At 43.9% G+C, this 14089-nt stretch overlaps 1 protein-coding gene across 1 annotated transcript in view; it reads left to right on the top strand.

Moving 5' to 3' along the window:
• The window catches only part of LOC140468981 (NT-3 growth factor receptor-like), a 758188-nt gene that overhangs the window by 735001 nt on the left and 9098 nt on the right, over nucleotides 1–14089 (top strand). Inside the window, exon 16 of the mRNA XM_072565139.1 lies at nucleotides 7534–7692. Within this exon, the coding sequence (XP_072421240.1) occupies nucleotides 7534–7692 (159 nt within the window). The remainder of the gene's footprint in view (nucleotides 1–7533; nucleotides 7693–14089) is intronic.

Below are 14089 nucleotides of genomic sequence, written 5' to 3'. Positions count from 1 at the left end.
ACACCAAAATTGGAGGTGTAGTGGACAGTGAAGAGGGTTACCTCAGATTACAGCAGGATCTGGACCAGATGGGCCAATGGGCTGAGAAGTGGCAGATGGAGTTTAATTCAGATAAATGCGAGGTGCTGCATTTTGGGAAAGCAAATCTTAGCAGGACTTATACACTTAATGGTAAGGTCCAAGGGAGTGTTGCTGAACAAAGAGACCTTGAAGTGCAGGTTCATAGCTCCTTGAAAGTGGAATCACAGGTAGATAGGATAGTGAAGAAGGCATTTGGTATACTTTCCTTTATTGGTCAGAGTATTGAGTACAGGAGTTGGGAGGTCATGTTGCGGCTGTACAAGACATTGGTTAGGCCACTGTTGGAATATTGCATGCAAATCTGGTGTCCTTCCTATCGGAAAGATGTTGTGAAACTTGAAAGGGTTCAGAAAGGATTTACAAGGATGTTGCCAGGGTTGGAGGATTTAAGCTATAGGGAGAGGCTGAACAAGCTGGGGCTGTTTTCCCTGGAGCATCGGAAGCTGAGGGGTGATCTTATAGAGGTTTACAAAATTATGAGGGGCATAGATAAGATAAATAGGCAAAATCTTTCCCCTGGGGTCGGGGAGTCCAGAAGTAGAGGGCATAGGTTTATGGTGAGAGGGGAAAGATATAAAAGAGACCTAAGGAGCAACTTTTTCACGCAGAGGGTGGTACGTGTATGGAATGAGCTGCCAGAGGAAGTGGTGGAGGCTGGTACAATTGCAACATTTAAGAGACATTTGGATGGATATATGAATAGGAAGGGTTTGGAGGGATTTGGGCCGGGTGCTGGCAAGTGGGACTAGATTGGGTTGGGATATCTGGTCGGCATGGACAGGTTGGACCGAAGGATTTGTTTCCATGCTGTACATGTCTATGACTCTATAACTGTATGAATGGTGGAGCAGGCTCATCAGATTAATTGGACACCTCTTGCTCCAAGTTTCTCTGTTTCTATGTTACATCCTTGTCAATGCTTGGTTTGAATGACTTTACCATGCACCAATATCAGAGCCACCAACCTCCAAAACATTCCTCGAGATGGTGGCTCTGGACTAATACCCTGGTGGCATGGCTGCAAATTGTAACCAGGACAACCGTGACATTTACATTTAATTAATAAATCTGAAACATAATGACTAATGACTAACATAGAGTGACTAATGGAGGCCATGTTAATTTTAATTGACTACTGTAAAACAAAATACGAAAACTGAAATTGCTGGGGAAACGCTGCAGGTCTAGTCAGCTTCTGTGGATAGAGAAACAGGAGTAATGTTTCAGGCTCCAGTCACCCTTTTTCAGAACTGTTAGTAGCTAGGAAAAGGTAGTATGTTTGCTCAAGACTGGGGGTGGTTGCGGTTGTGAAGGAGTAAGTGAAGAAGTGAAGATAGAGCCCAGGAAGAAAGGAGTTCGGTCGACAAAGGGATGGGATAATGGTAAGCCAGCGACACAGTAAAGCTGATCCTGGTGATCTTAAGTAGGTGGAAATGGAGGCCTTTTGACTCCCATAGCTGTTCATGGTGTTTCTCTTCATCTGTGTTCATGTCCAGAATTGGTGCCTGATGCACTATCCTATCCAGACACTATTTGAATTTGAATTGAATTTATTGTCACATGTACTGAGGCACAGTGAAAAGCTTAGTCTTGCAAGCAATAGATCACATAGTTAAAAGCGGTTTAAAACAAAACCACAGGTACAGGCAAATGTTAAGAGTTTGAGAGTCCATTCAGTATTCTAACAACAGTCGAGTAGAAACTGTTTCAAAACCGGTTGGTGCGTGTGTTCAGGCTTCTGTACCTTCTCTCTGATGGTAGAGGTTGTAGAAAAACATTGCCAGGGTGGGATGGCTCTTTGAGAATGCTGGCGGCCTTTCCTTGACAGCGGGCCTGGTAGATGGATTCTACAGATGGTGCTGTTCTAGGAGGTGCTGTTTTAAGACAGTCACTTGCCAGTGGGATTCACCCATTACTGGACAATTTTTCAATCATGCCAAAGGACTTGGTCATTTTCTGAACATGTGTGTCATCTTCACAAAAAATGCATTGCTGGCAACAGACTTCAAAATACAGTGTGTGCTGGCGCGTGTGTATTGGAAAGAAGTTATTATTAATACTAATAGTGAGCAATGCAAGCTAACTGTAGTCATACAACGGTTAGCATGAGTGACAGGTGATACCTACATCCAGCTGAATAAACCTTAAATCAACTGAATGTGCTATTTGAACAAACGCTGAGTTACCTAAACAGCAACATCTACAAGTGGCTTAATAACAGTCGTTGCACTCATTAGAATGACACATCAGCACATTCAGAGATGGAGAGTGATAGGCACATAGGTGAAGAGAGACATAGAGAAAAGTCAGAGAGAGATTAAAGATCTTTATCTTTCAAATTGACTCAGATTTCTATCAGACACTGCGCACACATGGTATTTCACCATGTACCATCAGCCTACTCTCTCTAGTGGGGCACTGAGGGCAGGACAACAAGGAGAGGAGAGGCAGTGAAAGGAGACACACTGAAATGAGGGATGTCAGGAGAAAGGGAAGGGTGGAAAAACGAGAAGTAAATTGCATTTGGAATTACATGAACTCATTTCTTTTGGCTGGAACAGATACACAATTAGAGTTATAGAGATGTACAGCACGGAAACAGACCCTTCGGTCCAACCCATCCATACTGACCAAATATCCCAACCTAATCTAGTCCCATTTGCCAGCACTTTGCCCATATCCCTCCAAATCCTTCCTATTCATATACCCATCCAGATGTCTTTTAAATTCTGTAATTGTACCAGCCTCCACCACTTCCTCTGGCAGCTCATTCATACACGCACCACCCTCTGTGTGAAAAAGTTGCCCCCTAGATCCCTTTTATATCTTTGCCCTCTCACCCTAAACCTATGCCCTCTAATTCTGGACCCCCCCACCCCAGGGAAAATACTTTGTCTATTTATCCTATCCATGTCCCTCATGATTTTATAAACCTCTATAAGGTCACCCCTCAGCCTCCGACGCTCCAGGGAAAACAGCCCCAGCCTGTTCAACCTCTCCCTTTAGCTCAACTTTGGTAACATTCTTGTAAATATTTTCTGAACACTTCTAAATTTCGCAACATCCTTCCAATAGGAGGGAGACCAGAATTGTAAACAACATTCCAAAAATGGCCTAACCAACGTTAATTAAGGAACAATTCTTTCTTTGACTTTGCAATGGAATATCATTTCTAACCGGAGAATTAGTTCAATTCTTTGAGCAGGAAAACAGTACAAGTTGCTAAAGCTGTCCAACTGATCTGTATTACTGACTGAGGTGACGAGAGCCTGCTGAAGCAAAGGTCACTCACTTAATCTGTCTCCGTCTCTTTGCAGCCTTTGTGTCACATTCGCAGTTAATAAGGTGGGAGATGGGTTATATTATGAGCAGGGAAGAAGTGATTCTCCTTGGTAATAACGATAGAAAAACAGAATATTTTTCAAAAGGCCTGAAATTTGCAAAGGATTTGGGCGTATTCATAGAAGGAGAACAGAGTTAGTGTGCAGGTACAGCAAGCAACTAGAAAGATGAATAGCAATTGTCCTTTAGTGCAATGAGATTGGAGTACAAAAATAAACAAGTTTTGACAAATTTGTTAAAGGGTTTTGATGAGACCACATCTGGAATACTGTGTGCAGATTTTGGCCCCCATGATCTAAGGAAGAATATACATATATATATTTAATAATCAACCTCTCAGACTGGATTTGAGCTGTGGGGAGAGGTTGAACAGGCTGGGGCTGTTTTCCCTGTAGAGTCAGAGACTGAGGGGTGACCTTATAGAAGTTTATAAAATCATGAGGGACATGGATAGGATAAATAGACAAAGTCTTTTCCCTAGGGTGGGGGAGTCCAGAACTAGAGGGCATAGCTTTACGGTGAGAGGGTGAAGATATAAAAGAGACCTATGAGGCAATTTTTTTCACACATAGTGTGGTATGTGTATGGAATGAGCTGCCAGAGGAAGTGGTGGAGGCTGGTGCAGTTACAACATTGAAAAGGCATCTGGATGAGTATATGAATAGGAAGGGTTTGGAGGGCTATGGGCCGGGTGCTTGCAAGTGGGACATGGGTAGGTTGGGATGTCTGGTTGGCATGGATGAATTGGACTGAAGGGTCAGTTTCTGTGCTGAACATCTCTATGACTCTGTGACCCTATGTTATGATACACCTCCAAAACAGGTTGGGATTCAAACCTGAGTCTTCTGCTTCCAAGGTAGAGACACGACCACTATGCCACAAGGCCCTTACTCAGGGACAGCACATGTGACTTAGAGTCAATTCAGCAAACATCAGCAGACCAGTCCCTGGGGGCAGCAGGTTTGTCCTGTGATGTCCTGATTTGAGCCTGTACTGCCTGGAGCTAAAGAAGGATGAGAAGTGATCTCATTGTCACAGAGAAGATCTGAATGGGCTTGACTGGCCGAAAACTGAGAGATTGTTTCCCCACAGGGGAAAGTCAGGATTGCAGATGCTGGAGATCGGCTTATGCCGGAAACATCGATTTTCCTGCTCCTCGAATACTGCCTGACCGGCTGCACTTTTCCAGCATCACACTCTCGAGACTGTTTCCCCCTGTCTGGGAGTGTTGTGCACTCAAAGTGGAATGCTTGGACTGAGCCCGAGCATATGCTTTCAAGTTAAAGTTTTTTTTTAAACAACACACAAAAAAAAATCTATTTTGTTTGTATAACCTACCTGTTTAGATATGTTATAATATATGTCTAGGCAGATGGGACTTGAACCCGGACCTTCTTACCCAGAGGTAGGGACACTGCAAACCAACTGACTCCCACAGCTACCTAGATTACACCTCCTCCCACCCTGCCCCCTGTAAAAATGCCATCCCATATTCCCAATTCCTTCGCCTTCGCCGCATCTGCTCCCAGGAGGACTAATTCCAATACCGAACAACCCAGATGGCCTCCTTCTTCAAAGACCACAATTTCCCCTCAGACATGGTTGACGATGCTCTCCACCACATCTCCTCCACTTCCTGCTCCTCCGCCCTTGAACCCCGCCCCTCCAATCGCCACCAGGACAGAACCCCACTGGTCCTCATCTACCACCCACCAACCTCCAGATACATTATATCATCCTTTGTCATTTCCGCCACCTCCAAACAGACCCCACCACCATGTATATATTTCCCTCCCCACCCCTATCAGCGTTCCGGAAAGACCACTCCCTCCGTGACTCACTCATCAGATCCACAACCCCCACCAACCCAACCTCCACTCCCGACACCTTCCCCTGCAACCGCAAGAAAAGCAAAACTTGCGCCCACACCTCCCCCCTCACTTCCCTCCAAGGCCCCAAGGGATCCTTCCATATTCATCACAAATTCACCTGCACCTCCACACACATCATTTATTGTATCTGCTGCACCCGATGTGGCATCCTCTATATTGGGGAGCCAGGCCGCCTACTTGCGGAACATTTCAGAGAACACCTCTGGGACACCCGCACCAACCAACCCAACCGCCCTGTGGCTGAACACTTTAACTCCCCCTCCCACTCCGCCAAGGACATGCAGGTCCTTGGCCTCCTCCATCGCCAGACCATGGCGACACAACGCCTGGAGGAAGAGCACCTCATCTTCCGCCTAGGAACCCTCCAACCACAAGGGATGAACTCAGATTTCTCCAGCTTTCTCATTTACCCTCCCCTCACCTTTTCTCAGTCCCAACCCTCAGACTCAACACCGCCTTCTTGACCTGCAATCTTCTTCCCGACCTCTCTGCCCCCACACCCTCTCCGGCCTATCACCCTCACCTTAACCTCCTTCCACCTATCGTATTCCCAGCACACCTCACCCAAGTCCCTCCTCCCTACCTTTTATCTTAGCCTGCTTGGCACACCCTCCTCATTCCTGAAGAAGGGCTTATGCCCGAAACGTCGATTCTCCTGTTCCTTTGATGCTGCCTGACCTGCTGCGCTTTTTTTCCAGCAACACATTTTTAAGCTCTACCAATGTGCCACAAGAACCAGACTCTTCTCTGAATATATTTTAATACAAATAACCAATCAGTTCCCAACACTTGTTTGCCTTCCTTCGTTTAACTCTTGGAGCTTTTTTTGAACTTTATTGTCATGTGTACTCAAGTACAGGAGTACAGTGAAAACTCTGAGGAATGTGGGCATCATTGTCTGGTTGAACATTTATTGCTTACCCCTAATTGTCCAGAGGGAAGTTAAAAGTCAGGAGGTGAATCATTGCTGTGGGTCTGGAGTCACATATAGGCCAACCAGGAAAGGATGGCAGATTTCCTACCCAAAATGACATTAGTGAACCATGTAGGTTTTGACAACAATTGGCAGTCATTAGGCCCACTTTTGTTCAGACTTTATTTTACATTTAGCTATCTGCCGTGGTAGGATTCAAATCCATGTCCCCAGAACATTGCCTGCCGTTCTGGGTTTCTCATCCACTGACATTACCATCGGAAAGTGTTAGGAAAAATAAGGATGGAAATTTAATTGGGAAAGCAGTTGAAAATGACGGCAGCTAACAATGGTGAATCACAGTTGTGATTATTGCTGTTCAGCATGGAATGATTGGACTGCCTCCCTAGCATCTTATTAACAAGAAAAGACTGATGGGGAGGCTAACATATTAGGGGTATAGTTTTCAATAAAGGGTCCAATCATTTAGGAGGAGAAATGTCTAGACTCCAAAGGTTGTGAATCCTTGGAATTCTCTACCACAGAAAGTCATGGATTTTGTGGATGTAGGGAGTGAGCAGAAAAGTAGAGTTACTTATACAGAGAGTCCCTACAATGTCAACACAGAAGTCCACACCGACCCTCCACAGAGTAACCCACCCAGACCCATTCCTCTATCCTATATTTACCCCTGCCTAATGCATCTAACATCCCTGAACACTATGGGCAATTTAGCATGGCCAATTCACCTGACCTGCACATCTTTGGACTTTGGGAGGAAACCAGAGCACCCGGAAGAAACCCACACAGACACAGGGAGAATGTGCAAAGTCCACACAGACAGTCGCCTAAGGCTGGAATCAAACCCAGGTCCCTGGTGCTCTGAGGCAGCAGTGCTAACCACTGAACCTGACGTAGAAGATCAGTTGCGATCATGTAAAATGGTGGAGAAGGCTTGAAATACCAAATGGTCTTGCCCTGCTCCTGATCCTTATGATAGTATGATGTTACTTGGCATGTTTTGGCTTTGTACTTTGTGCACACATGAATCTATGCATGTATATTTCTGGGAGTCTATACTTGTGTGTTTTAATTTCATGCTAATACTCCCAATGTTTTCAAGTCTGTACCATTTGGGAATATCTATGTGTATCACATAAAATTACCAAGCTTTGATGTTTCACAGTTTTCCATCCATCTGTTAGTTTATACTGCGCCACATTTTTACAATTGTGTTACATTGTGACAAGGTACATCGTAATGTAGCTAGTCATTCACTGAGTTCAATGATTGACTGTGTTCCAGGTGGGTGGTCACACCATGCTTCCAATTCGCTGGATGCCTCCTGAGAGTATAATGTATCGCAAGTTCACCACCGAGAGTGACGTCTGGAGCTTTGGAGTGATCCTGTGGGAGATCTTCACCTACGGCAAACAGCCCTGGTTCCAACTCTCTAACAACGAGGTAAGAGGCTGGAAGCATCATCCTGGATAACTGCTGGGGATTTGGGACGGGTTGGGGGGAAAGAAAGGCTAACATTGCTACAAAGAACGTGGGGGCTTAGAGAGACAGAGCCACGCGAGTAGAAGACTGTCAGACTCACCCTTCAGTCTCTCAGGCTGTTCATTCCACAATTGGTCAGTCAGCTTTCCTGAAATAATGAAGTGATGCATTAGTTTGAATGGCCAAGCACAGATTACATTGAATTACCAATATTCTCAGAACAATGATTAACACCAGATTCTGCCTTTTTATAATGTTACAGCAATTCATGGAAGACATGCACCGTTCCATTTCAGTTAAGTAATTTTTCAGTAGAACTGCTACTGTAGAACCTCCATACATTTCTTTGGACTAAAATGAATCTGTAATTCATCCTTTCAATTTTCTAATCCTCTGTTGAATCTCTCTCATTGAGCGTAACTTGCTACAATCCAATCATTCCATGCTGAACAGCAATAATCACAACTGTGATTCACCATTGTTAGCTGCCGTCATTTTCAACTGCTTTCCCAATTAAATTTCCATCCTTATTTTTCCTAACACTTTACAGTTTAGCATAATATATCTCTTTTTAGTCTTTCACTTGATCTTTTTTTACTCTTTCGCCACTGACTCAGCCTGGATTTATTGCCCATCCTTAATTGGCCTTGTCAAGGTATGAGTGAACCGCATTCTTTGAACTGCTGCAGTCCATGTGGCTGAGATACCACCCACAGTGCTGTTAGAGAAGGAGTCCCTGGATTTTGACTCCTTGACCGTAAAGGAGCAGTGATATATTTTCAAATCAGGATGGTGTTTAGCTAGGAGATGAACAGGCTGGTAATAGTATCTCCAATATTTCTGCTGCCCATAGTAGAGATCAAGAGTTTGGAAGGTGTCCTGTGAGTAACCTTTTCTTGAAAAACTGGGGATAGTTGTGCACTGAAGGGCATAAAAATCATGCAAAGTGCCTCATGCCATCAAAATTTTCCCTCACTCCTGTTTTTGACTCTATATAGTCCAAACAAGGTACATTTGAGCCCAGCTGGTATAGCAATGTTGTGACTATCCATCACCCAATCTGCCTGACCTAGACATTATGGACTACTGGGCATCAATTTCTCCAATCAATTCCTATCCGTCAAAACCAACAACTTCTTCAATTATCCTTAAAAGCAAAGATGTTTTATTTTTCCTTCATTATTCAAAGCTTCCAGTGGGGGAAGTGGCTCATCCTTGAAGATCCAGTCATCCATCTTTAAAGTGAGAGGAGAAAAAAATTTAAAAAGTCATGAAGGGCAATTTTATTTTACACAGTGAGTGGTTCATGTACAGAATGGACTTCCAGAGGAAGTGATAGATAAGGGTACAGTTACAACATTTAAATGACATTTAGAGAAGAACAGAATAAAAAGTGTTTGAAGTGATATGGGCCAAACACAGGCAGGTGGTGCTAGTTTAGTTGGGATTATGGTCGGCATGGACCGATTAGACCAAAGTGCCTTTTTCTGTGCTGTATGACTTTTCTGACTTTATATGATTCTATGACTGTATGACTCAATGACTGTATGATTCTATGACTATATGACTCTATGACTGTATGACTCATAGCCAGGCAGCTGCACTTTTCCAGCACCACACTTTTCAACTCTGGTCTCCACCATCTGCAGCCCTCACTTTCTCCTAGTTGATCTTAACCTACTGCGAATCCTCTTGCAAGGATGCCTACCTTGAAGAAGCTCTCCTCCTCCATCTACAAAGATCTCAGTGAGTCCCTCTCTCAATGCACCCCCCCAGGTCATCTCCTCTGCCCTGAAGCCACGTCCTGAAACAGACTCGCTACCACAGCCACATCTCCTTCCTCAGCACCTGCCTACGGAACCGACTGACCCCACATGGACTCCAGACTACATTCAGACCAACACAATTTGGACCCAACCAGGACAACCAGTACCTGCAACAAATCCGAAGCCTCCAGCAACAAACCTCCCTTTGGATCGTCCACTCCACGCTCACAGCCATGCGCCGCTACCTACACTCCCTGCATTCAGCCCTGTCCCAGCTCAGGACAATACTCTCCCACTCCTCAGATGCTGCCTGGCCTGCTGCGCTTTTTCAGCACCACACTTTTCAACTCTGGTCTCCAGCATCTGCAGTCCTCACTTTCTCCTAGTTGACTCTATGACTATATGACTGTATGACTGTATAACTCTATGACTGTATGATTCTATGACTGCATGACTCTATGACTATATGACTATATGGCTGTATAACTCTATGACTATATGATTCTATTCCTCCCACCTGTCCCAGCAAGGCTCTGCTTGTCACCAACTCCATCATCCTCCTTACACACCATATCACACTGAACCAGTCTTTGTGTAATTTCCTCATCCTCTGTAACTACAAACTGATTTTCCAAACTTATATTCTTGCTGTCCCCAAAGGAGCTAACTTTCATCCCCCTAATGTTGCTTATTCACACACCTACTTCAACGCACCTTAATTTGTGCCTTTGTTACCTCCAAACTCAATTACCCCAGTGTTCTCCTGACCATCTCCCATGCTTTCCCCTCACTATCCTCTGCTACTGCCCTTCCCTCCTGCACAAAGTCTCACTTAGCCATCACATCTGACTTTGCGGCATCTCCTAAAATCTTCTGTCTTCAAGCCAGCTCACATTTCGTTTTTGTCTCAAGAGTCCATTCCTACATTGCAGACACTCCGTAAATGCAGGTTGTTGTTGTTACTCCACTTGAACCTGTTTTGAACCAGGCACAGACCCTGATCTTTTCCCAACAGTCCCTGTGCCACATCCCTCTGGGGCACAGGTGCCAACCTGGGACTCGTTGTTTTGCCAGTTAGTTGTACTCAGGAGCAGGTGATCACAAATGAATGCCACCATGGTTGCCATGTAATTAATTAAACTAATTAACTCCATGTATAATATGAGAGGAAGGGATTATCCACTTTGTTCATAAAGCTGGGGAGATTTCATTTACTTTATTGTAGCTTAATTTTTTTCTGTTTTAATGTTCACTCAGTTCCTGACACATCCACATACACACATCCTGCCTGGTAATTAATCACACTCCTCAGCCTGTGGAACAAGTGGTGTATTGGAGTCTGTGAAGAGCCAGATGAGTTTTTCTATTTGTTTGCATAATACTGTTCAGCAAGACAGTGTTGTCACATTGTGGAGAGATGTAACTGCCCTCCGCCACGGAGCTGTTTCAATAGGAGATTTTATCTGTGTCATTCTCTCATAATTACCAAACCATGATGGGAACTCAACTTTAGTCAATTAGACACACAGTGACTAACAATATCACATCCAGGCAGGAAATTCAAGTAAAAATTCACTTCCTGAAATATACAGATTAGGTAGTTGTGAAGAAAAAGATGATTCATTCTCTGAATGATTAAACCTGTTGAGCACTCAGTATTCCCTTGTTAGTCGAGATAGGCTGGTCTCTTGTTGGTGATGTTAACCCCTAAAACACACATCATTTCCCCACTCAGTATATTAACCCCTAAAACACTCATCATTTCCCCACTCTGTGATATTAATCCCTGAAATACACATCATTTCCTCACTGTATATTAACCCCTGAAACACACATCATTTCCTCACTGTATATTAACCCCTGAAACACACATCATTTCCTCACTGTATATTAACCCCTGAAATACACATCATTTCCCCACTCTGTGATATTAACCCCTGAAATACACATCATTTCCTCACTCTGTGATATTAACCCCTGAAATACACATCATTTCCCCACTCAGTATATTAACCCCTGAAATACACATCATTTCCCCACTCAGTATATTAACCCCTGAAATACACATCATTTCCTCACTCTGTGATATTAACCCCTGAAATACACATCATTTCCTCACTCTGTGATATTAACCCCTGAAATACACATCATTTCCCCACTCTGTATATTAACCCCTGAAATACACATCATTTCCCCACTCTGTATATTAACCCCTGAAATACACATCATTTCCCCACTCTGTATATTAACCCCTGAAATACACATCATTTCCTCACTCTGTATATTAACCCCTAAAACACACATCATTTCCCCACTCAGTATATTAACCCCTGAAATACACATCATTTCCCCACTCTGTATATTAACCCCTGAAACACACATCATTTCCCCACTCTGTGATATTAACCCCTGAAATACACATAATTTCCCCACTCTGTGATATTAACCCCTGAAATACACATCATTTCCCCACTCTGTGATATTAACCCCTGAAATACACATCATTTCCCCACTCTGTGATATTAACCCCTGAAACACACATCATTTCCCCACTCTGTGATATTAACCCCTGAAACACACATCATTTCCCCACTCTGTGATATTAACCCCTGAAATACATATCATTTCCCCACTCTGTGATATTAACCCCTGAAATACACATCATTTCCTCACTCTGTGATATTAACCCCTGAAATACATATCATTTCCCCACTCTGTGATATTAACCCCTGAAATACATATCATTTCCCCACTCTGTGATATTAACCCCTGAAATACACATAATTTCCTCATTCTGTGATATTAACCCCTGAAACACTCATCATTTCCTCACTGGATAATATTAACCTCTAAAATACTGGCCATTTCCTCCCTCAGAGATATTAATTTTCTAAGTGTTGGTATTTCACTTGCTAACTGACACTAACCTCAGACTGCTGTAATTTTCGCACTGACTCATGACATACAATGGCACTAGAGACAGGATTAAGCCATTCATAGAAACAGAAGGAGACTGTTTAACCCCTTGAGATTATTGCCATTTCACTCCTAAAAACTTCACTCAGGCCTGCTATACACCTCGGACTGACAATCCACCAGAAATAATTTCTCTCTATCTCATCAAATCTAAAAATCTTTGATCAAGCCATCTCTTGACCTTCTAAATTTTTCAGAATCCAATCATAGTTTACTTTCTCTGTCCTTGGGATTTGAGCCTTGGAGTCCAAGTGCCATTGTGTAAATCCACTCTGCATTCCTTCTAAGGCCTTCCTCAGGCATGATCCTCAGAACTGATCACCAACTGCTTTGGTGTGGCTGAACCAGAGGCATGGCTTCTGTCCACTTGTATTTCAATCCTGTATGTAAAAAGACCCAGTATTTAATTAATTTCTGTAATTATTTTCTGTAGTAGAATTTTTGTGGGTCTCCACTCTTTTGGACCTCCATCCAGAACTTCAAATATGCCTCTGCCTTTTAATTACGTCATGCCTAACAACAACACTGTTTTCCCTGACTTTGCTCCATGTCTTTTGCCTCACTGATGAATGTTGGGCTTTTCTTACCACAGTGTGCTGAACTATCACATAACTGAAAATACAGAACAGATGCCAACTGAGTTAAGAGGCGCAGCTTAATATGTATTCTGCACCTTTTTGCCATTTTTAATTTATATTCTTCTATTTCCTTTTTGTCAGCTGCCTTCCTCGTTAGAATTCTCTGTTATAACAGATTTTCACATTCAAGAGTTCTATAGTGCTTTCATTTCAGTGCCTGTATTTAATTGCCGAACTCGTCAGTTGGGCACTAGGATTACTAAGGAGATGTAAACTCCTACATGATTAAGCCTCTTCTGCTTCCTGATGTGCATGAGCAGTGGTTAATTTCCTTCTTTCTATTACAGATTTGGCATATTGGCTCTTGACAGAGGGAAAATATCTCAAAGAGGTTAACAAGAAGGAAAGGTAGAGTCAAAGAGGGGGGAGATTGGAGATGGAAAGAACAGAAAAAAGCCCTGTTAAAGGTTGTAGAGGGCCAAATAGAGAGAATTTCAGAGGCTTTCACATAGAAAGAAGAACAGCACAACACAAAGAGGATGGTCTTTAGAACCATTTAGGATGAAGGGAGGATAATGTAGTGATTATAACAAGGTCAGCCAGCTGGACCCCATAGAATACGAGTCCCCTGATTGAACCAGATTAACAGCCCCAATCAGGGAGCCCTGGGCTGATAGATAAAAAGAGGTGATACGTAGGGGCAGACCGAGAGCCAGAAGGCGGGTAGCCGTCCTCAGCGCTGTCACCCCGGGCAGGTACCGGGGCGGGCTGCCCCAGAGGTGGTCGAAAGGTGCTGAGGGTGGTTAGTGAAGCCGGAAGGTGGGTAGGCCGTCCTGACCACTGTCACCCTGGGCGGGTACCAGGGCGGGCTGCCCTAGAGGTGGTCGAAAGGTGTGTCAGGGCAGACCGAGAACTGGAAGGGGCACGGGGTGGACCGAGAGCCGGAAGGTACATAGGGCGGGCTGTCTTAGAGTGGCCGGAAGGTGGGAGGGACGGGGACTTGCTGGGTCTGTATTGTACACTGTTTATGTAACTGGG

The sequence above is a fragment of the Chiloscyllium punctatum genome, chromosome 48 (genome assembly GCF_047496795.1).
Source record: "Chiloscyllium punctatum isolate Juve2018m chromosome 48, sChiPun1.3, whole genome shotgun sequence".
NCBI classification, from domain to species: domain Eukaryota; kingdom Metazoa; phylum Chordata; class Chondrichthyes; order Orectolobiformes; family Hemiscylliidae; genus Chiloscyllium; species Chiloscyllium punctatum.
Note: the sequence above shows the minus strand (reverse complement) of the source record. Positions and strands in the feature narration are given on the sequence as shown.